The sequence below is a fragment of the Cyrtonyx montezumae genome, unplaced genomic scaffold (genome assembly GCF_038088225.1).
Source record: "Cyrtonyx montezumae isolate F1298 unplaced genomic scaffold, pur_monq_1.0 scaffold_9, whole genome shotgun sequence".
NCBI classification, from domain to species: domain Eukaryota; kingdom Metazoa; phylum Chordata; class Aves; order Galliformes; family Odontophoridae; genus Cyrtonyx; species Cyrtonyx montezumae.
This window is the reverse complement of record NW_027072100.1, coordinates 891,699-916,468: the sequence shown is the minus strand read 5'-3', so window position 1 is coordinate 916,468 and position 24,770 is coordinate 891,699. Positions and strand designations below refer to the sequence as shown.

Here is a 24,770-nt window from a genome sequence, read left to right as displayed (position 1 = left end):
AGTTAACAATGCCAGCAGTTCTGCCTCCCAGCCATCAACCTGCTGCAAGATCTGCACATCTGAGCAACCACTGGTCCCAACCGCCCCTCCAGGGAGAGCCTGAAGCCGAGGCCGGGGGTGCCACCTCCAGTCCTCTGCAGCTCAGAGGTGCAGATGCTTGGGGGCACTGTGTAGCCCCCGGGGTGAATGGCACTGCATGCATGCCTGTGTCTGCTCAGCTGCTTGCAAGTGTTGCCCCGTATCAGTTCTGCCCCCCCCCCCCTCATGTCACCACTGTCCTCTGCTTCCTGCACTGGGGCAGCTGTAGCCCCTACAGAGCCCTCACTGGTTCCCATCATCTGTTTTAAATGGCAGATGCTGTTGCTCCGTCCTGTTCTGGGGAAGAGACTGCCGAATGTTCTGTTTTCCTTTTGTCTTTCTGTGCCAGTCTGAGACATCTGTCATCAAGCTGCTCCCAACCGACACAGGAAAAAGAAGTGGAACTACTACTACTCTTTTTATCAAGAGTATCTTTATAAAAGGTTAATAAATTATTAACAGGTTTTAATGAAGAGGTTAATCCAGAGTCGTAGCATCCTACAGATGAGTGGAGTGCACTTACTGTGGTGAACAGGCTCCTGTGGTTCCCCCCTCTGTTGTTTGCACAGTTGCCCATGTATTAGTATCTCTTAATCACTGATTAACCCTGTACACAGTGAATATCAGTTCACTTCTCGCACTTTGTGACTGACACTTCTGATGCTGTGGCAGAGACACGTTTGAACTGTGCTTTGCAGAAGACCCGTGCTGCTCCTGTCCTGTCCAGCGGTGATCACTGCAGCCAGCCTGATACCAAATCTCCTGCCCCACTGTTGTAAGATCAAGGAAAACCCTGTACACTGAGGTGACAAGCCTCCTTGAATCTTAAAACAAACGAAAGGTGCTTAAAAACTGAGAACTCTTCAGTGTGCGCATGTGTGCACGTGTAAATATTTTAAAGCCCAGTGTGGATGTTTGGTAGGTCGTGTTGGGATTTTGAGTTTTTAGTTTTTTGCAACCAGTCTTTCCGATCTATGAGCGGCCATGCGGTGTTCCTGGTGGGAAGGGAAGGGGAGTGGAGCAGGGAGATCTGGGGCTGTGTCCTGCTCAGGCAGTGGGGGCAAGCTCCTGGCTTCATGTTGTGCAGGGGAAGCTGCAGCATGGGCTCAGGGACAAACAAGTTGGCTTTTTCTGGACACCTCTATTTAAACATGGGTTCTGTTGTGGTTACTCATCTGTGCGATCCCTGCAGAGCCCGCTGGGCTGCGGGACATGCACTGCGGCCCCTGGGCAGCGTGCTGTGGGGACGGGTGGGCACAGTGGGAGCAGTGGCTGTGTCCTCGTGCTTGGCACCAAAATTCACATTGTACTTCTGGAATGGAGCAGGCCCGTTCTGCTGTAAATAACCCAGCGCAGACTGACACCCCATGAAAGCCCCAAGATCTGGGCAGCCACATGGCACCGCGTGCATCCGTGGCAGCTGTGGCTGGCGGGGCCCAACATGGGGCTGCACGAGCCATTGGGGTCAGAGAGCAATGATGGGGCAGGGGACAGGAAGACAAGGATTGCTTTTGCCACCCCCAGCAGCTCAGTGCAGCCATGTCCTGCTGCCTGGTTTTGGTCCTAGCGGGCACTGGGAGCTTTAAGGTGGAGCAGAGGGCTCTGAAGCACACAGCCACAAATGTGCTTTCCAAAACAAATGCTGTGAAAACTCTGTGGGAAGAAAACAGTTCTTTCCACAGGAGTCAGCTTTTCTGTGATGGAGAAGGTTTCACGCATAGCTCATCCCAAAGATCATCTCCACTGGAGTGTTCACTATCTTCAGGCACGCTGCTAATGAATAGATAATTCCATGTTTACATCTTCTCCAGTCGGCCCCACCAGGCAGAAGCATGCGCAGCCATCCTGTTGTGCCACTAAGAGCAAGAAAACAAAGAAACAACATTGCAGTGTGATGTGAGATGCCACTGGCACAGCATGATTGCTCCCACAGAGGCTCAACATCAATTCCAGTGCCCTGCGGCACCCAGGCCTCCCCTGAACGCCCGTGGTTAGAGCGCGTGTGCAGAGCCGTGCCTTGGTTCCACCTTGATTCCAGCTGCCAGTGTTTTGAAGTTGTGAATATTATTCTGGTGTAACCGAGGGCTCAGTCCTCATTATGTTAATGTGACCACAGTGTCATCCGTGGCCTCACTCCATGCATCAGGGGATGGCCTTCCTTTCTGCTACTTAGAAGAGATCTGCCTTTATTTACAATTCTCTCTTTATAATATGGGGCAGAACAAATCGCATGGCTCTGCGAAATAGCAAAGTGTATTCCTTCCACTCTTATCCACAGGCAGACAAGGTGTGGCGTGCCTCCTGCCCCATCCACTGCTCTGCACTGGGGGGCGTTGCTTTTCTGGCTCCAAGTCGCCAAAATACTGTTAGAGGGAATCTGCAGGGCACCCTGTGTCTGTCAGCATGCAAACCTGACGCGAAGCTTCAGCTCCACCTCAGCTGACAACACAACTCCTGCTGCTGCATTCCATCACCTGTGGAGCGGGGCCGGGGGGGGCAAGAAGATTTTATTCCCTTCAGGTGGAGGGGGAAAGAAACCAGCACCGTGAATTCCAGCTTGTAGCTTAAAACCAGGCTGTGCAGCCCAGGGGAACCCCATGCTCCTCCACTCCACCTTCGCCACTCCCGCTTGTGGGGGAAGCTGGTTGCAGGTGTGCCCAGGTCTTGCTAGATCTCCTTTTTAGCTCTGTTCCATCATCATCATACTTGGGGAAATCTAGGGGTGGGGGAACAGCGCAAGGCATAATGATAAAGTAGTAATAGTCTTTTATTTTTTCTTGTATCATAAATATATCTGTATGGAGTAATGGAGCATTGCAATATTTTATTTATAAGTATCAACCCTACGACTAGATATTCTGCTTGTAAAACCCATCTGCACTTACTTATTGTACATCTCTGTGCTGTATGACTCTGTATGTGCCTTTCACCCTTCTGTCATGTTCTGTCATCTTATTTTTTTCTTAAACAACTGCAGAACTTGAATAAATTACTGAACCGTAGTTAAAAGTCCTATGCAAGGGATGACTGGGAATTACGTTTTCAACACTCCTGCGTTTCTGTGTTGCTTTAAAAAGCAGGCGCTGGGACCTGCAGAGAAGCCGCACAGAAGGAACACCCTCAGCGCCCCATTTCAGCTGCCCCATCTCCTGTGCAGCTCAGCCCCCAGCACGGCTCCGCAGTGCTGCCGTCCAGCGCTGACATTCAGCTGCTCATCTGAAGCGCTGTGCGGGCGGAGCAGGATGCCTTACGCCTTCCCTCAGGTGCACGGGAGGATGCTGCCAGCACGGCTCCCTGCCCAGCGCTGTGCGGGTCGGGGCGCGGTGCCGCCACAGACCCACGCTGTGCAGTGGATGCCCACGGCCGCATCCTGCCGCAGGGCGACCCGGCGCTGTGGAATGCCTTACACCAGTGGCATGACCTTCACATGGTGATTTTGGAGACGAGAAAAGAAAAAGCCCAATGTTTTCTACACCACGCGTGCTGTAGGACTGAAAGCTGGTTCAAAGCTCAACACTCACAGAATACGTCCTCTTGTGTGTTATTGTGTTAAATCAGTGTAAGGTTAGAAGGGGAAGGGTGTCTACTTCTTGTAGGACTTTGTTTAGACGTTTGCCACGTGTCAACAGACTGAGGGACACGGCTGCCTGGATACGTTATGTAGTGTGCCCGTGAGTGTGTAACCTGGTTTTGGTTGTTAGGTTGTAATGCTGTCTTCTGACTGAAAAAATAAAATCTAATATAATAAAAAAAAAACACAAGAAATAAAAAAGATATATATTTAAAGTCCATTTTATGTGTATTCCTCTGAAGCCTACGAGTACATCCGTTTACAAACTGTCTGCAAAGTGTAGAAGGTTTTGCGTTTTGAAATGGACTTTGAAAGTCAGTGCTGTAACTATCAGCCACAAGTCGATAGATATCAATCCCCTCTGAAGACCGGATGAGAAGGGGGAGGCACAAGCTGTCACTGGAGACTTTTTCCCCGATTAACAAACCCTAAAACTTGTGAGGACAGTTGAAGTAAATTCCACTCAAACAGAAGAGAAAACAGAAGAGAAAACATTTCCACAGCGAGGACAGCTGCCCAGGGGCCATGGTCCCCACTGCCAGAGGTGCTCTGTGCACACAGCTCCAGCTTCTGCTCCAGGACCCGAAGGGCTGAGCTCCTCTCCTCTTCTGCTCAGTGTTCCTTGTCCCTGGCCATCTTGGTGACCCTCTCAGTCCCCTATCAGGTTATCAGCAATTTTCTCACATAACAGTATAGAAATCATGTGGCAATATTCCACACACACACTAACCTGTGCCAAGAAAGGGGAACACTCACTTCTTCCCTTACCCACTGGCTACACCTCCACTATCAGCACCTGCTGACCCTCTTTGCCCCCAGCACCAGGTTAAGCTCTCAGCCCCAGGTTCTCCTTGCCCAGAGGGCACCAGCACAATGCCTCCAAGTCCCTTCTCTGCTGCGCTCCTCCTTCCCCAGGGCTCCCATCCACCCTGTCCCTAGGCCTGCCATATCTCCCCAGATCACAACCCTGCCATCAGCTTCCTCCATGGTAGTGCTTTCTGCAATCCTGACTGCACTCCCTTCTTCCCCTCCTACATGGATAAAAAAAATCTCTGGATATTCACAGAATCACAGAACTGTAGGGGTTGGAAGGGACCTCCCAAGATCACTGAGTCCAACCCTCTGCCAGAGCAGCTCCCAGCCCAGGTTGCACAGGTAGGCATCCAGGTGGGCCTTGAATGTCTCCAGAGAAGGAGATCCACCAGCTCTGTGTGCAGCTCCAGTGCTGCATCACTGCACTGTGAAGAAGTTCCCATGCACATTTGTGCAGAACTTCCTATGCTTCAGTTTGTGGCCATTTCCCCCCATCCTATTGTCACACACTGCTAAGAGTCTGACCTCGTTCCTTTGCCTCCTGCTCCTTAGATATTGATAGATGTGGATCAGATCCCCTCTGAGTCTTCTTTTCTTAAGGCTCCTAAGAGAGGTGTTCCATGCCCTTTATCATCTTTGTGTCCCTCTGCTGGACTCTTTTGAGATGATATTAAAAGGAACCCTTCCACCTTGTGGGTGCAGTGCTGCAATTGCTATGGCTGGAGATAAGCTCGAAAGCAGATCCCATTTTCTCATGTGTAGCACCAATACCTCTGGGCTTTGTGCACCCTTTTGCTGCCCATGGAACAAGGACCTTGCCTGCAAACATGATCCTTTGGTTCTGTGAACATCATCTGATTTTTCATCTCCCAAAACTTCCCCTGACCAGACGGGCAGCGGCAGCAGCCAAGCCAGGCCCAGGATGTGATGAATGCCAGAGGGGGCAGTCAGGGGCAGGACATGAAGAGCAGCATGGCAGCACAGCCTCTCTTCACTCACACATGGGCAGTGAGACCTCTGACAGGCATGGACAATTCTGTTTTGTCCTCAGCATCATCCCACATAGGGAATTAAACCGATTTTGGGAGCTGGACAATTAAAATGAGACTAAGAAATGGTGGAGGCTGGAAGTAGAACGGCCACTTCAGAAACTCAGCTGGGTCCCTACTGAAATACACACAGACACACATATGAAAATTAAAAAACCATAAAATCTTACAGCGGTCAATGCTTTCCCGGGCAACCAACTGCAGAGTGCCCTGGTGAAGGACAAGGGTGAGAGCAGCAGGGCATGGCCAGGCCTCTGGGAGGAGGCAGCACTCCTACACCACTCCGACTTCTCCAAGGCAAAGAAACTGAGGACCCGAGCTCTGACAGCGAAGGAGGAACAGAAGTTAGCCTTGTTCTGTTACCTGCGCACAAATAGTTTATTTCTGCCATTACAAGAGGGAGCAGCTGGCAATTTATATATTTTGAAAGGGTGACTAAATATGAATTTAAAAAAAATCCACTAGGAAAGTAAAAAGGTATAAATACCTACTTGAGCACAAAGCAGCCAGCCATCTAAAACAGCTCAGCTCTGGGTTACCCCCCCACGAGAGCTCCCTGGAACAAAAAGGCTGACCTACTTTTCCCAGCAGTGCATGGAGACAAGCCACTGCCATGGCCACGCAGTCCCCAGACAGGCATGCTTCAGGCTGCTGCATTTCAGAAACTCTTCAAACCATTTGACGCAGCACTTTTCTCTGCTGTGTTTTCCTGCTGAGTGTCTGTTGGTGGGGAGAGCTGTCTTCTGGGCGCCCTCACTATGTATTCAGTGCACACAGCCCTGGAGCTGGAGGGCGGCCTGTGAGTCTTTTTCTTGCTTTGCTGTAACAGCTGCACTAGGTAATTCATTTGTGGTTCAACAGATTCCTTTCTAAAGCTCCATATAAGGAGCTTGTAGGCCCAGAGCTCTAAATAATCCATTCAATCTTCCCACTTGGGATGATGCTGCTGTTACTGCCAATAATAATACGACCCAAATTATAGGACAATAACATTTATTTAGAGCATGAGGGATTCCACATTATACAAACCCATAAAGTCATTTTTGTTTCACTGGTCCATTTCTACAACAAATACATCAGACCTACTATATAATAAAATTATTTACATTTCCCAACAGAATCGGGTCTGCTTATAACCCTCTTACTGCTATTCACATACAGTACTTAAACAACAGCACAATACGTTATTTTAATACCTAAAAATGACAACCCTGTATTCTAATTCATTTACGAAAAGTGGAAACAAGTACATTTACAAGTGTCTCCCCTCCCCTTCCATTTCTTACAAACATATTAACCTAATGTGCTAACCCTGGACTTCAGTCTCTAAATCCAGGGGGTTTTAAAAGAATTCAGTTTTTATATCTATTTATCTGTTTTTTTAGAAAAAAAAATCATTTATTGGGAACAGTATAATATTAAAATGACTTACTGTACAGAATTTTATTTAAAAAAGAAAAATCACAGCTCAAAATTGCTATTGGTAAATTCACACTCATTTACAAGTTTCATGTTTCCATGCAGTAATTTACTTGGATTTTCTTCTTTTTGACTGCATTGCACTGGCACTCGTTTCTGAAATCAAGAGAAGAAAAGAAGCATGGATACTAAGTCGGTAACCATTCATGCGAGGCGCACAGATTGCCCTCTTACAATTCTAATGTCACACTGGGGAGGGAACAGGGACGAGCTTCCACAGCACGTAACACAGGCTCCATCCTGAGCACTGCCACCAGCAGTGCAGCAGCACACAGTGCCCACCGGCTTCTGCTGCAAAGCTGGGTGCAAGGGCACAGCCCTAAGAGCAGAAGTCGTGTACTGCAAGCTGTTCTGTAGCTTTAGTTCCACACAAGCCACATCTTGCTCATCCACAGCATGCAACACGGCTCCGCAAACACAGCACCGCTCTGGGCACAGGCTGCAGGAATCAGACCCAAGCACAGAACTCGGGGACGGCACTGCTGGGAAACTCAGCCTCCACACACTTTGGGAATCTATCTGTCCCAGCCCTCAAAAACCAGGGCATTAGAAAACAAGTCTCTTCAGTGCACATGATGATTCAAAGAACAGCTCAGACAGAAGGACGCAACGCGCAGCACAACAACAGAAGCACTTGCAGCCGTTACAGCGAATCCGGGCGGTGTTTTCAGTGCGCTTACCAAGGCACTAAGTTTCCATTTCAGAGCACAAAGACAAGAGCTCTGAGTAAGGACTAAGGGCATCTGCATCTTCAGATTCTTTAAAAATGCCACTGGAAACATCGGTGAGCTGTCTTTGGCTCTTACAGTGTTTTCCAGTAGCTGCTCTGGCTGCGTGTATCTGAGAGTCAAAAGGGAAAAAAAATCCCAAGACCTCTCAAACTCAAAAAGCAGTGACACATCCATGGCTATTTAATGCCGTATTACAAAAACATATTACAAAAACAGCCTCTTTTCCAAGTTTAACAAACCCAAAGCTACAGCAAACACTGATGCAGCCCTTGCTGGTAAGGCACTCTAACAGCTGTGAATCCCAGCAGTCCTGGTTTCCAGAAGCTGTACCGAGCTCCCTGTACCAAGGACTGAGCCAGGTTCCAGCAGCTGCTCCCCCAGCAGAACCCTTCCAGGCTGTCCTTCCCAACGCTCTGTGGCACATCTGGAGCACACGGTCCCAAACCCCTTTCTCTCCCTGCTGCGCTGAAGTTTTTCCTGAACGCTATATATATTTTTTAATTAATGGCCTTAATCAGCCTCTATTTCAAAAGCTACTTTTTCCCAACCCTGCACTCTCCTAAAGGTGGGCTGACAAGCACCTCAGGACACAGATCACACACACCTAGGCAGAGGCCACAAACATACAAAACATACAGGCTTCCTTAAGCTACATTTCACTAATAAATGCACATAACAGAGTAGGCACACGTGGTAAACCTTTTCCCATTTCTTACGCTCCATCTCACTAATGCTTCATCCTGTGCCCTTCCACAGAAGTGCCTTTTTCTCCAAAGCTTTGCAGTAGGCAGCGGCTTACGTGGAGATAAGGCAAGGGCATGGAGCAGCACACAGCAAGCTGGGCCACTGCTGCCCGGCAGAGCCCTCAAACACTGCAGAGCTTCCACATGCAGGGCTCAAAAACAACTTACAGAGATAAATAAACAGTGCAGTTGGTACAAAGCCCCTACATGAATCTTCACATTTAATATTCTTTTACGTTCCCGTATTTTCAGAATTTGAAGTGCCACTGGTTGTCATCTTTAGGTTTGCTCATTACAGCACACTTCAGACAGCCTCAAGCTCCCCAAGGTATCACCCAATCAGTTTTACATTTGCTTCACATTTTTCACATCATGAAAGACAACTCATCGTTACAATACAGATTTCTACATAGTGCTGCCACAAGAGGGAACTTTAATTAAATTCAGCAGCCACAGCACTGCAGAACACAGAAAATCCCTCACGTGTCATCCCATGGTTGCATACAGCTGGATGTCTCTCAAACTCTGATCAATGCAAATGCTCTTACCAGCAAACTTTGGTATCTTCAATAAGGAAAATGGTTGCTGAATTCAACTTGACTTCTTTTTATAATGACAATGTATTAATACCTCTTTGTTCTGCAAGTTATCTTTAAAATATTAGTTGCATGTTTCCTTGTGCTGGTCTCTCTACCCTCTTGCACAACTTCTATCCATCACATCTGCTCTGACCCTTACACATAAGGAGCCTGCACAGTTACTTCAGAACTACAGCAGCAGCACGCACCGTGCATTCTGGTAACCAAAGTGCACATCTCACAACTGCTGCGTACTCAGCCCCTGTGGAAGCAAGGCACGTGGTAACTGCCAGCACCAGGGGTTAATGCCTGTCACTTCAGGGGTTCAGTGTTCATTGGAAGAACAGTCAGGGCTGTGCACTGCTGCGTGCCTGCAGGCTGCCAGACGGGCAGCGCTCTGAGCGTGCCTCCACACGGACTTCGGCTTTGCAAAACTGACCACGTGCTTGGAATGACTTAAGCATTTTTCTCATGTCTTTCAGATTTCAGGACAAAAAAAAATAATACTTTTTAACCCAAGTACAGTCAGTTAATGACACATTTCTATAAAGAGAATTCAACTTCAACTAGGCAAGCTTGCTCATTGCTACGTTGATTAGTACTGCAGAAAACCAGTTCCACAAATGTAACAGTAAGAAAACCATACACGATTCACTGCCAGCACGGATTCAGGTAAACATCTGAACGCCAACCTGCACCTAAAACCACTGAAACTAGAGTTAAAGCACAGAGCAGTTACAAACTGTAAACCAACCACAGTTACGAGCCAGTTACCAAAAGGGTTGTTTTGGGGAAGTCCCTTACGTCCTGCCCTCTCCACAGAAATGACGGCCGTGCATTTTACCTTTTGCAGAGCTGGATGCAGGTGCTGGTCTGGATGACCTCTTGCGCTGTCCATTCTCTACAGTTTCCTGTGAAGCGGCAGAATCCTCTGTTCTTGAATTTCTTCTAATTGGAGTTTTAGACTTTTCACAATTCTCTTTTGTCTCATTACTAATAAAGTGGGACAAAATATTTCTGATGAAGTGTAAGAAGAATTACGTTTTTCTATGCAACTCAGACAAGCTGAAGGATGGACTTACACAGGTACCAGTTCCGGACTATTAGCACTGAAGATATGAAATGCTAGAGATACCAGAAGTTTTATCAGATGAAGAATGACCTGAGTAAGCCAGAGTACAGTCCATTTCTATTAAAAATTATCAGAGGATACAGAATTGAGAAGTCCTCAAAGAGAATATTTTCAACATTAGAAGACCAAGAAATTAGATGCATTATAAATTGTCTGCTCTGTTTTCCACAGGTGCCACCATTACTGAAGTCTAGGAAAAGCAAACAAGTCACATTAGAGACTGCTATGATATGGGAATACAGAGTTGAAATTGCAGATGAACATAAGGAGGAATTATGAACCCTTAAATTGCCAGCTTGTTTCCACTAAAAAGACTCAGCTAACTGATGTACATTATTTCTTCACATAATAAAAAGGAATATTTAAAACATTCTTGAACATTTATGGCATACTTCTTTTCTTTTATAAGAAATAGTAACAGGCCATGGAAACAGAAGGCAGTGTGGAAATCCATGTTTCTTATTGCTGAGACAATAAATGGAGCATAATGTGTTATAATTGAACTCCATTTATGTTTTACTACTATTTGCCCTGCAAACTCACCCTGACAACTGGGGCTTCTCTTCAACGTATTAATGCCAGACAACTTCCAATGACCACGTAGTTTCTGAATACTAAGCTGAACTTATCATACATGAATTAAAAGGCAAGCAATTAAGCAAATAAACAAATCTGCTGATAATAGAAAAGAAGAAAGACTCCTTTCACGCCCTTGTTCTGGTACTTGCAAGATTTCACAAAAGGATGCCCTAATCAGAGAACTGATGGAAAATACACGTAGCAGACCTGTGCGTTTCTCCTACAGTATCCATATTTCAGAGGAAGCCCTACTTCAAAAGAAAGAAACTACTACAGAGATTTGCACAAGTAAGAGATTGCACAGGTAACAGGCTGATGAAACAGAATATGCTTTGCCAATGTAAGGAAAGACAGTCAAACACATTCTCAAGCAGGGAAACAGAGTAAAGGAGACCACAGAAGCACATGGATTGTCAGAGATACAAAATAAACATTGAAAGCCATTTCCCCACAGGTCAGCACTATGGGCAATCAAGTCACAAAACTGGTCTTCCAGTAAGGAACCAATAAGCAACGACAGCCAGTTACTTCTAGGGTTATCTGGAGGTGTGTGTCAGCCAATTGAGCACCATCAGCTGAAGATGGCTTACTGGAGATAACAGCTGAAGAGTTCAAATAAGTATCCATCAACTTGGATTGCTCTGTAGGGACCAACAACTCTCCTCTGGTTTTCTAGAAGGAAACGAAGTTGGTCCAAGTAAAGGTATTTCTAGTGCTCTGCATGCTGCAGGGCTCCTCCAATGCTTGTGTCATGAATCACATCACCTTGGGGCTCGGAGCTGACCACTGTGAATATCAGACATGACCAGACTTTACTGTTTCTCTGAAAACCTTCCTTCTTTCCAGAAAAAGCATCAGTGCAGAAAAATCAAAACAGAAACGTACTTGAGATAATCTGATGTACTGAATGACAGTCCAAATATGGAGAATCCTCTCATCTGCCAATTGTCTCCACTTCACCTTTTTAGAAAAATTCTATCCTAAAAAAAAATCAACCTTTCAGTCTGTCCTTCATACAACTCTGGAAGGATCCCAGCCCACATGAAGGTAAACAGAGGTAAATGTTCATTTCAGAGTCTTTCCTGATACAAGAAAGTAAACTGCCTTTCCTCCCTCACCCACTTTATTTCCTGATGGACTGACAGCAAGCCACACCATTAACCCTGGCTTCTGGTATCACTTCACTTAGAGCAGGGCAGCACCAAGACTATGGCCAGTTGTACCAGCCTTTACCAAAGAAATCTTATAGGTTTGACATTAGAGCTGCCTAAAGAGTGCAAGAGCTAGGTGGCTTTAGAATTAACAGAAACTGATCTCGAATACAGTATTTTTCTGACAGAACACAACCATTCAAAATTTATTCTTCTAACTAGCAAAAGTCTTAACTAGGACAAGACAAAGCTTCTACCAGGCTTTCCTATCAGGTTTCAGCCAAGTGTCAGCAGGAAAACACAGGAAATCTGCAGAAAACAGTAACACAAATTGCACATATAAACTGTAAGAAGAAAGCCTTTTACAAAGTCCTACTCCCAAAAGACAAAAATTCCCAACAGCAGTTCTGCAGGCTTTGGGGGTTGCATTTTTGATTTGTTCTCAGAAAAAAAAACAAATACTAGAACCATCAAGACCCTTCCAGGACGTGAAACACTTAGGTCTGAGTGAACAGGAGGAGACACTGTCCAAAGCATGAAGACAGACTTGGGAGAAAGTTATCTTACATTCTGTATTTCAGACACATTTTAGAACAGTTTCCTAGCAGAATACCTGAGTAGGGAAGAAAAAGTATGGCAAAGAAAGTGCACAACCAAGCAGAGGATTTTTGTTTTAAATTAGTGCAATTGAAGCAAAGAGGAAAGGACTTCTTTGCACGAAAGCTGTATCTATTCTGAATCTATATTATAAACTGTCTCCTTACCTTTGACCAGCAACTACTGGAGCATTTGTTTCAAGTTCTACAAGAGAAAAAGATAGTTTTTAGGTCCACTGTAGAAGTACATACTTACTAACAAGGCATGGCTATCTCACAGTTCTCTTGTTATGTGTTAGGCCTGACAAATAAGTTTCTCTTGTCTATTGGTACTCTCAAAGCAAATTAATCTAACTCATCTAGTGAGGCAGAATTCAGGCAGAGCTCTGATGAGGGCCCACACCAGCTGCAAAAAGAAGTGAAAGGAAACTCTGAAGAAAGAAACTGCAGAGAAACTTTCTAATAAGGTCTACAGTCCTCTCCCTTAAAAATTCTACATTAGTCAGTTTATTCCTCTCAAGGCTTCTATACTCTTATAGTTTTAAACCTTAAAAATACTGATCTGAATATGCCATACGTTTGACATAAAGATTTTACTTTAACACAACCACCTGAAAGCAGTATCTCCTAATGCATTTTGTAGGAAGGTGCAGAAAGGAACACACATTTCTGAAGCTGTTACATTTCTGTTAAGTTGCAGAATCCTTCTGGAGGTGCCAAAGAGCAGTATCCTCTGCCTTCCTCCTCCTTCTTAGAGATTTCATAAATAACTCCCACTGCTTTTCCTTTGAGCATTCACAACAGCAGTGATTTCCATCACACCATTCTTCCAACCTCTTTTTTTTTTAATTTTTTTTTTTTACTGTCTATCATTTCATCATTCCTATATCTACCACTTCACCGAGATGGAGTACCAAATGCTGTGCCTCATGAGAAACTGCAACCTATCTTGAGATCATCACTGAAATGCATTATCTTAGCTCACTGTTTGATGATTACATTGCCTGTGCTGGAATCCACCTCACCCTTAAGCATCCCTCAGTGTCTCTGACAATGGCTTTGCCTTTGAGATCAGTTCAGTGCTCCACATTTGCTATAAAGGTGCACAAGGAACAAAGCCATGAAAAGAGTAAGAAAACAACCCTAGCCTTGTTATGGAACATGAGATTCTTCAGTGGAAGTGTACGTTACTGTGCCCAAAAACCTGTCTCAGTAAGAAAAATAGAATGAGGAAAAAAAAGTTGCTCTTTCTGTCTACTCAAAATGTGATCAGGCAGAATACCCACAGCAAAAATTGGTCAAGACTAGTACTTTCTTCCCTGAGCAGGAACTCCATATGGCTACATATGTGCCAGTACAAGGAGACAGATGAAAGCAAGGCAGGGTGTGTGCACACCTTGAAAAAGGACCTTCATGAAAGCCACTGAGTATCCTGGGGCTTTATTCCTTGTCATGCTACATACCGCACAGTGATGGAAGTGGCACCTCCTATGTGCAGGTCCACATCTGTCCATTTTCCTCACTCATCTTGGGAATTACATTCATAAAACACTGCAGTATTGATGTACATGATAATATGTGGCAACAACAAAAAGCCATCTTTGGGTTGGAACTAGATGGTCTTAAAGGACTTTTCCAAACCAAAGCATTCCATAATTCTATGATCTGCCATGGCTCCATCCTTGAAACAATGCAGAGTTCAATAAAAGCTTTCAATGGAAAGATAAATAAATGAATGAGAGGATTAGAACTCTAAAACTTATACTCCCAGCACTGCTTTGAAGTGTCCTATGCAGAAGAAAAACTCCTATTTGCTCTTAACAAAACTTCAAGGCTCAAACACATTGAGTGCTATCACAATGAATCCAGTCTTTCAGGCCTGCCACTGAGTATCTAAAAGCTGCTTTGGTGATTTCCTCCTTGCTTTATTCATTCTCCTGCTGGTACTCCAATGAGGCTTTGGAGACTTCTAAGGCACAACATATATAAAGGAAATAAAAATAATAAATAATAAAATAAAAAATAAAAACAAAAATAATGAAAAAAACCCTGCCAAACACTGGTAAGTTTTATATGGTTATCAAAGTGTTCATGATTTACCATTTTCACTTAGAAACACAATGAGCTTAGTTCACCTAAATTCTGCTTTTCCAAAGTAAAATTTACCTGTTCTTTGAACAGTACTTTCTGATGTGGCAACTGAACTTTTTTTCTGCGTTAAATGTTGAGAGGATGCTAGAATAGAAGTGGAGGGGAAAAAACATTATTTTCAAAGATTTTTTTTGTTGTGCAACTGGGCTTCTTTTACAAAACAAAGCATCTTCCCTCTTACTGCATTTTTACATTCACAAATATATTTTTTTAATCCATATTCTACTCTCCCACCCGCAACAAACACCTCCTCAGTTTGAAAGCAAACAATGGAGAAACAAAAACCACTCACACACAAAACCCATCAGCAAACCTACCCCAAGCATGATTTCCCAAAACAGATAAGCGATGCAGTTAAATATCATCAAGCTATTTTTAAAGGCAATGTTTTGTCACTAGACCAAGAAACTAAAGGAAGACCTAAAAGAGGTCTTTGTTTTGCATCTCTTTCTTGCTTCTTGAGGAGAAACAGCATCACTGTTAATGAATCGATACCCTCATTCTTCAATTAAAGCTCAGAAGCACCAACTGCACTCCCAGGACATCCTTAGTCAATAGGACGACGTGACTTATGTTTTTTTAGGTTGCCTTGTTAAAAACAAGATAGTAAACCAATACCTGTTATGCAAATGCCTTTCAGTCTTCCCTTGGGTAAGATAATAAACATACCAAGAACACAGAGACATAAAGGTTCCAATTTAGATAAAGAATATTCATTCAATTTGTAAAAACACATGTACATTCAGATGCCTACATCACTGTCCCAAATCTGAAGAGAAAGTATGCACTTTGCTATCAGAACACAGCTTGCTTCAGACTTGCAAATAACTCAATCCTCACTCTTGATGCTGAAGTCAGGTACATTTTCTGTTTTGTTCTTACACACTAAGTCACGGAGCAGCAAGAGCATTTGGAAAGTGCTATCACTGCTTCCTGCTTTGAGATTGCTGTACAGTCTTACATCATGCTGCTCCTGCCAACAACTTTTTCTCCTAAGAAAGCACAATTCCTTCTGTGAAGCTCAAAGGAAGTATTTCCACCTGCTAGTAGCGCACAGCTAAGGTACACGTCAAGCCATGGGGAAAATTTATGCTTAAACCGAAGCTCTTGTTTCCACTGATTTATGTGGATTCTATTTTCCACGGTTTTATCTTCTAGAAGATAAAATTGACAGTATAAAGCACAATGGATATTCAAATAGCTTGCTTTAAGAGCAATGGCTTATTTCCACATAACTTCCAACAGGTTAAAGTGGCATCAAGAACAAGCAGTGATGTCATGAATAACATCTGTCAATGCTAAAAGTAAAATTATAAAGGAAACAAGCTAGAAAGGAGGGGATTTTCTGTACCTATACACAATTTACTCATTTTTATTTTTGTCTCTGAAACGAGCATTTTCATTTTCCCATGTGCATAATTTTTTATTTTTATTTTTTTTTGTGCCACAGTTTAGCCATTTCCCTGGAGGGCTAAGGCTCCCATACAGGGAACTTGTATTGTTAAGATTAATACAAAATATCAGAATTAAATCCATATATAAAATAAGTTATAAATGTAAACAGACTCTGAGAAGACCAAAGCAGATCTACACAGCTGATCAGGAGGGGCATGAATATACTCTGCAGCAAGCTGGCAGGGCTCATTAGCTTTAAATTGGATTTGATGTGGGTAGGGGATGTACTAATGAGGAACAGAGAAGTCAAGGAACACTGACACTTTGGGAAGCCATGGGGTAACACCTCAGATTTGCCCCAGAGGCTTTTGCGAAGGCTCCTCCAAGGAAGCAACGAGGCCAATAGCCCAGCTGAGGAGCCTCTGCACAAATGCATGAAGCATGAGAATTAAGCAGGAGGGGATGGAAACTGTAGTGCAATTAGGAAACTATCACCTAATTGCTACCACAGAAACACATTGAGTTGATTCATTCAAGTGAAATACTACAGCTGAGGGCAACAGGCTTTTTAGAAAGGACAGACAAGACAGGGCTGGGGAGTTGCCCTCTACGTTAAGAGGGAGACAGAGTGCTGCTGCCTCTGAGAAACAGTCACGATTAGGCTGAGAGCTGGTGGGTGGAAATAAGGGACCGGACCAATAAAGGACATCTGGTGGTCAGGTCTACCACAGGTACCTGATCAGATGGAGCCTGTGGACGAGGCCTTGCTCCAGCTACAAAAGCCATTGTGCTCGCAGTCTCTTATCCTGATAGGGGATTTCAACCACCCCAATGTCTGCTCAGAAAGCAGCTCAGTGGGCTGCAAACAATCCAGGAGACTCCTGGAGTGCGTTTATGATAACTTCAGTGCCCAGGTATTGGACAGACCAACCAGTGCTGAAGGACTATTAGATCTGGGGCTCACAAATGCAGAAGAAATCATTAAAGAGGTTCAGACCGGAGGCTGCCTGGGCTGTAGCTACCATACCTTGGTCAAGTTCAGGATCTCAAAGAACACCGGCCAGGCAAGGAGTCAAGTAAGGACCCTGAACTTCAGGAAAGTGAACTACAGGCTGTTTAAGGAATTACTGGAAGAGATCCCATAGGAAACTGTCCCTAGGTACAAAGGAATAGAACAGAGTTGGCAGCGCATTAAGGATACCCTTCTGAAAGCACAAGAGCTCTCCATCCTCCAGCAGAAGAAATCAGGAAGACGAGACAAGAAATCTGTATGGCTGAGCAAGGGGCAGCTGGTCAAACTGAAGGAAAAGAAGGAAAAGTAGAAGCAAGGATGGACAGCCTGGGAAGAGTATAGGTATAATGTCCAGATTTGCATAGATGACATCAGGAAGACAGAGACATAGATGGAATTCAACTTGGCAAGGGATGTAAAAAACATCAAGAAGGGATTCTTTAAATATACTGGTCTTAAGACAGGCAAAGGGGAGTGTACCCCTTCTTATAAACAAGAAAGGAGAACTGCTTTTTTCAGATATGGAGATAGATGAGGTACTTAAAAGAGTTCTTGGCTTTGGTCTTCACTGCCAGTCAGGCTTTCCAGGCCTCTCGTGTCCCTGAACTTCTAGGCAGGGTCTGGTGAGCAATATCCCTTTCACTGTAAGACTGGAGCAAGTCTGAAACCACCTCACGAAGCTGAATGTGTACAAGTCTATGGGGACAGACAACACACATCCTAGGGTTCTGAAGGAGCTAGCAGATGCAGTTGCCAAGTTTGTCTCCATTGTATTTGAAAAGTCATGGCTGGCAGACAAGGTTCCTAGTAACTAGAAAAAAGAAAACATCACTCCCATTTTTAATAAAAAGACAAAAGAAGACTACAGAGCTTCATCCCTGTGGCTGAGAAGATCATGGATCCTCCTAAAAGAGATGTTAAGGCACATGTGAGCTCAGAAGGTGATTCGAGACAGCCAGCACAGCTTCATTAAGCACAGATTGTGTCTGATCATCCAGCTGCCTTCTGTGATTGAGTGATGGCATCAGTAGACAAAGAAAGGGCAGCTGATGTCGTCTACCTGGATTTCTACAAGGCCTCTGACATAGTCCTATTCTACATCCTAAACTCTAAACTGGAGATATATGATGTTTAAGGCTGGACTATTTGGTGGATAAAGAATTGGTTGGATTGTCATACCCAGAGAGCTGTGGTCCACAGCTCTACATCCAAGTGGAGGGCAGTGATGAGTGGGTGTCCCCCAGGGATCTATCCTAGAACAGGTGCTCTTTAACATCTTTATCAATGACACAGATGATAGGATTGAGTGTACCCTAAACAAGTATGCAGATGACACCATAGAAGGAAGAGACACCATTCCTCCTTCACAGGAGCTCCTCTCCTATGAAGAAAGTTGAGGAAGTTGGACTTATTTAACTTGGAAAAGAGAAGACTCCAGAAGACTCCACCTCATTGTGGCCTTACAGCACTTAAGGAGAGCTTATAAGCAGGAAGGGGATCAACTTCTTACATGGACTGACAGCAACAGCACAAGGGGGAATGGCTTTAAACTAAAAGAGGAGAAATTTAGGATAGATGTTATGAAACAATTCTTTACGCAGTGGACAGTGAGGCCCTGGTACTGTGGCCCAGAGAAATTGTGGATGCACCATCCCTGGAGGTGCTCAAGACCAGGATGCATGGAGCCCTGGGCAGGCTGATCTGGTGGGTGGAAGCCAGCCTATGGCAGGGGGCTTGGAGCAAAATGATCTTTAAGGTCTCTTCCAACTCATACCATTCTATGATTCTATTATGTACTGGTTTAAAAGACATCTGATGCACCCAATTGCCATTGCTGATACATCCAATCTTTCTCCCACTTCTCAAAGTTATGTGAAGTCACTCCTCAGTTACGCTCACACCAAATATCACATATAAGCAGAAAATGAAAACAGATTAAACATTTGAAATGTGGATCTCGATGAAATTTAAGTCTACATATTAACCTAATATTAGAATTAAAAGATGTCACCCTACAGTATCTGCATTTTATAACATTCAAAGAAGAAAGCACCAAGGACGTTCACAAAAGCAATTTCAGTTTCTATTCAAGAAGCGTGGCAGTAGACTCACCTGTATTCTGTAGCAGTTCCTGATGTGTTCCTGTTTTATCCTCCACCAAGCCACCCCCAGTCTGCTCAGCCGGTAAACTGCCATGGTTACTGCCATTAGTGCCTGGTGTCGCAGGTGCAAGCTCTGGGATTGCTGGAGTGGTTACAGCTGACAGTGCACTTGTAGGAGTGCTTGTTGATAAGCTTGAAGATGTAGAAGCAGAAGCAGTAGCAGCAGTGCTAATGCTTACATTGCCAGGCCCAGAAGTGCTCTGTTTTGTAAGACTGGGCGCTGGAGGTGTCACAGTTTTATTGTCTAGTTCTGCTGGTGATTGCTCTGTTCCCAAGCTACCTGGGACTGATGTTGTTTCCAGCCCCTGACCTTCTGCTTCTCCATCCAAGGCATACTGCTCTTCTTTCTCAAGGGAGCCAGTGACTTTCTTGCATGCTTTTGTCAGCAAGAGTTGGCCAATTTTGTCTACTTTTCCCTTTCCTTTACTAGAAGAAACAGGACTTCGTCTGTTCCCAGGTCCTGGACTACTGGTAAGAAGAGGTGAAACCACAGGTCCAGGCTGCGTGGCTGTAAGAGGGCACTGGTCGCTTGACCCACTGCTCTGACAAGCAGCTTCTTCAGGGCTTGAGTCCTTTGCTGGCTGTGCAGGAAGATGCGAAGGAACATTTGGAGAAGTTGTAGCAGGAGAAGGCAGCTGAACAGGAGTTGCCAAGGGATTAAGAACGAGTGGCCTGCTTGTGGGAATACTAGGAGCAGGGCTGCTAGAGGACGTGCTAGGAGGAGCAGGTGCAGAGGAAAACTTAATGTTCTGGGGTATATGTAAAGGGCCCACAACCGCAACTGACTGAGGCATTAGGTTAGAGTTAGACGTCATCGAGGCTGTGGGAATCGTACTTGGTTGAGAGCCTTTCATAACCTGAATTATTGAGGAAGAGTTTATAAAAACTGGTGTAATGAACTGTGGCCGTGCATTAGACTGAGCTGCTGACTGTCCCTCAGAAACCATAACTTTGTTTCCTACATTAGGCATTGTGACAACAGTAGACACTAGTGCAGGTTGTAAGTGAGACGGCAATGGTGCTGATGTATTAGCAGAAGATGTAATGGGGTTTGAAGTTACAAAAACTGTTATCTGGCTGGGAGGTAAGGGAGCTGAAATAGAAGAACTGACCGGCCTCTGCATTACTGGAGGAACACTCTGAGAAACGTTTGAGTTTATTTCTCCTGGTTCCTGATGCCCTAGATTTGAACAGGGCTCATTACTTTGAGGCAAACTAAGTGAATTACATGGCTCTTTGCTAGAGGATGTATCTTGCAGTGGAGGAATGACAGCTATCTTTTTTATCTCCTCCACAGTGGTAACTACTGGTGTCATTTCAAGACCAGAGAGTCCTGGGGGCTTAATGGTTACATTAGGAGCTCCAGAATTATCAAGAAGTTGACTTAAAGAAGTTGGTGCTTCCCTCATAGCTGGAGATACTGTGGCTTTACTTTCCTCCAAAACTGGAAGCTTACCCGTGTCTAAGGCTTGCCCATCTTTTTTTGACTGCTCCTCTAGAACCAACGTATTTATTTCTGGAGTAGGGATACCTTTTAGTTCAGTGCTGTGCTGGTCTTTGTTACCTTGGACACTCTGCGCACTTTGACATTCGTTATCTTGAGGAACGCTAAGGCTCTCTTTATTGTCTTCAGGAATGCCAGTCATAGCAGGTGCAGAAACTGCAGGACTCTGACTACTTAGCATGTTATTATTTTGGAAACTTGTAGTAACAGGTGTTGGCAAAGAAGTGGGACCAACCATTATATTCCTTTGCACATCTACATTCTGCAAAAGAGATGGATTCTGTGGAGTAGTCAATGATAATTTTGCTGCTTTTGAATTCTGTCTGCCAGGACTTGGTGTTGTTTTCCTGCTGGATCCAGGACTGGACCTCCGACTATTGCTTGGACTTGCTCTCTTAGTTCCTCCAGCGTTGGTTTGCTTTCCTGAATTAACAACACTTTCCAATTTGTGTGACTGTGGAGCAGCAAAACTAGACTGACTGTTAATCGTGAGATTTGATGGGGCTTGTCCGATGGCCTTCAAAGTAGTAGGATTAAGACCCTGCTGATCAAATCCTCTACTGAGATTAGGTCTGGGAGGTAAAGGAATATTAATCTGGGGAGGGAAAAGACCAGCTATAGAAGCATTGAGTCTCTCTGGAGACAGGCTTATTTCTGAGGGTTCTGTGCTAGGCGGACGGTTATTAGGAGTCTGAGGATAGTATGGCCTTGGGCTTGCTCTGTTTGGGGTTTTAGGCCTTGAAGTTTGTGATGGGGTAGCAACATTAGGAAAATGGTGAGCGAGAGAGCCAGGCAGAGAATTAGACTGCTGTTGAGGACTTGCACCTTGGGTGGTTGAAAGTGGGGACGGTCCAGGTTTGGCTCCTGTCATCATTAATTGGTTCTGTGAAACAACTAAATGAGATGTCAAATTATTCTGAGCTCCTGATGATGAAGGGCCTTCAGTTCCACCTCCTTCTGGAAGGGAGGATACTGATGAAACTTCTCCCAGAGGTGAGCTGGAAGGATTCTGTACGTTATCTTGATAAACCACTTTTCTTGAATTATTTCCCAGAGAAGGATTGCCTGGCAAGGAAATTCTCTGTTTATCAGGAGACAGAGGCACAGATCCAGGACCCTGTAGATTGACCATTACTGGCATGTTACTGCCCTGCTGCATGGGTATTCGTTGGGCATCTGGATTCAGAGGCCCTCGAGATGGATGAACTTGTGGTACAGGAAGCCTGACTGACTTGGAATCCTGCTGCATCATAAGCATCATCATCATCTGCTGCTGTTGCTGTGATGTTTGTGGTGGTGCCTGAGCTTGCTGTGGTGGCAGCTGTGGCTGCTGCTGCAGCTGCTGTGGCTGCTGTGTATGTGGCATAAGCTGAGGTGGCATCTGCTGAAGTTGTCTTTGTTCCACTGGCTGAGAAGGATAACCTAAGAGAACACAGTGATACATTGGTCAAAACCAAAAATCGGAGAAAGCAGAATTTATGTAATGAATGACATCAGATAGGTGTAGTTAGGAGAGACTGTTTATCCTCTATAACAGCCACATTAATGAAACAGGCTTTATAAACAAGGGAAATGATTTTGCTTAAAGTGTTTTTTAAGAATTATGAATGACCTGTGTGACACTGAATGGGAGGTCTCTAACACACCAGTGACTAGCTATCACTCTGAATTCACAACACCAAAGAGTTGTTCACCACAACAACTCAAAGAGTCTCTACACCTGTCCACAGGCCTGTTACTGCTTTCAAATGCAGAGTTAACCAAATTAATTATCCTCAAAACAAACACAGAAGTTATAAAGACAAGATCTGGAATGCCTGTTAGGTATCTGACCATTCCCACTGTACAAAGTAGAATTTACCATGTATCACTGTATCACTTCACCAAAACAAGTGCTAAAAGGAACACACGTAGCGTACAATCCTTCCCATGAATAAAGGATAATTCCAACAGTAATCTCCATCTCTTCATTCTGAAAAATCAACTACTGACTTTAAGACACCAATCTGTGCTACTGCTAGTACAGAAATCTATCAAATGTGATATTGCTATGTAATTCTACAGTACTCAGCATGATACCTGCAATTGGGTGATACACATGGATGCATCCATCTCTTCATTTAGAGCTAATTCAAAGAGTTTAAATAAAGGAATCAGTTATTTACTAGGAGAAAAAAAATAAGCTTGGACTTGACTGTGCAAGAATGTACTGTCACAAAGATCAGCGAAAGCTCTACTGTAGTTACAACACTTAATATTCACCTGGTGGCCTGCTTCCAAAATCTGAAAGTTTAGGGCCTGAACTGTCTAAGTTGATTCCTTGATCTCCAGATGCTGATGACTGATCGCTTTCTTCCAGGCCGCCTGGGCGTGGTTCTGAAGAGCTGAAAGAAAAATAATCACTGTTTAGATACAGCTGTAACATCAGTGCTTAGATCCTACTTCCACAACCATCCCTGCACCTGGCTAACCTGCAAGTAACTAACGGAAACAAATCGCTGCCTCAGGTACAGCGCAGCAGATGTGAACGCAGCCCAGGACCACCAGCAGACAATTCTGGGCCTTTAATACTACTCCTGAAGAGACAAGCTGCCTGCTGCTTTACTGACCCAAAGCATTTGTTTCTTTCCTTTGTTTCTGCCTTCAATCTGAGTTTTATAACTAAAAGAATGTCTGTGGTTACTCCAAATTCATATGTAAATAGGTTTCCTGATGGATCTAAATAGGCTTCCCTCAAATGCTGTTGTGCCATCTGTACAGGTAAGTATTGTATGTATATGCACTGAGCTTTAATGGCAGCACCACACTCCCAGGGGAGACTAGCTCAGGGCACCACACCACTATCCATGTCACAGCACAAACATACTGACACATCAGGCACTCAAGGCCATCCACCAGAGCACACAGCTCTGTGGGACGTGGTCCCTGTTCCAGGTGAACCTAGGGGACAATATAAAGTTGTCAAGATCCAACATCCAATGCTTCCACTGGATCACAACAGCTTTTGCAGGCTTAGAACATGCTTTCACAGCTATCACGTGTGGTCAGAGGACATAAGATCAAGAGGGATGAAGAGTATCGGCCTATCAGTTTCATGAACATACCAAGGCTGCAAGGAGATCTATGTAATTAAAGCTCTCCATTCAAACTAAAGACACTGCCTGCAAGGAGAGGCATAGTTCTACAGAAATTATGAGGAAAAAGAAATTCTCAGCCAAATGAGCATTTGAATTACATAAAGATTTACCTGACAGTAACAGCCAGCTTCTAGCATCTGGACAGCTGGCAGCAAGAAACCCAGGAAACCTCAATGTTCCATTAATTATCCAGTGCTCAGAAAGTAGGGAGTGATTTGGAAGTCCCTGAATCTTCACCGGCCAACAGGGGAGGGTCAAGGAAAGGCTCTGCCCCAGAAGGTGGTGGGCACAGCCGCAGTGCTCAGGGAGCACTGGGACACTGCTCCCAGCCATAGGGTTTGGGCAGTGCTGCGTGGAGCCAGGAGTGTTTTCCTTCCAACTTGGGATGTTCCATGTTTCTGTGATTTCTTAAAAATGGGGATGGGGACTGCAAATGTCGCAGTTAAGGGTCAGATAAAAAGCAGTTGCAGAACTGCAGAACACACGAGCAGGCCTAACCTAGCAAGCTGTCTTTGTGCAAAACCAATTCTTCCAAAACACCTCCTGCCAGATGGGAGCCATCAGGGAAGCTGCAAAACAAAACCTTGCTGAACTCGAGTTTTGTTCTCTAGCAACCAGGAACAGCGATTACTGCAGGGACAACTGCTGCTACAGATTCTGGGAAATTTAAACACAAACTGAATTTCAATTGCAGCTGCACTTTACTGAGCCCATTCAACAACCACCAGGTTAAGAAGCCCACCACATTCTGGATACACGTAACAAGCAAGACAGTGACTCTGTGTGAGAGGGACAACCATTCCGTATTTGTTCTTCCCTCTTACTGCTTTCAGTGCAAAAACAAACCAGCTTCACAGCATGGATTAGCAGCTTTCTAAGGGAACTTTAGCTCTGCCACTGCATCGCTGT

General features: G+C 44.6%; 1 protein-coding gene across 8 annotated transcripts in view; it reads right to left on the bottom strand.

Moving 5' to 3' along the window:
* Positions 1 to 6,487: 6,487 nt before the first annotated feature.
* The window catches only part of NCOA6 (nuclear receptor coactivator 6), a 41,525-nt gene continuing 23,242 nt past the window's right edge, over positions 6,488 to 24,770 (bottom strand). For 2 of the 8 annotated variants that reach the window (XM_065754306.1, XM_065754309.1), the window contains 6 exons: positions 22,987 to 23,108; positions 19,171 to 22,146; positions 14,667 to 14,735; positions 12,669 to 12,705; positions 9,887 to 10,035; positions 6,488 to 7,086 (listed from right to left, as the gene is read on the bottom strand). In XM_065754306.1, coding sequence (XP_065610378.1) covers positions 7,040 to 7,086; positions 9,887 to 10,035; positions 12,669 to 12,705; positions 14,667 to 14,735; positions 19,171 to 22,146; positions 22,987 to 23,108 — 3,400 coding nt within the window. In that variant the 3' untranslated portion in view covers positions 6,488 to 7,039. Of the gene's footprint in view, positions 7,087 to 9,886; positions 10,365 to 12,668; positions 12,706 to 13,349; positions 14,210 to 14,666; positions 14,736 to 19,170; positions 22,147 to 22,986; positions 23,109 to 24,770 lie in introns of those variants that run through there. The other 6 variants (XM_065754308.1, XR_010623320.1, XM_065754311.1 and 3 more) reach the window with 6 other exon arrangements.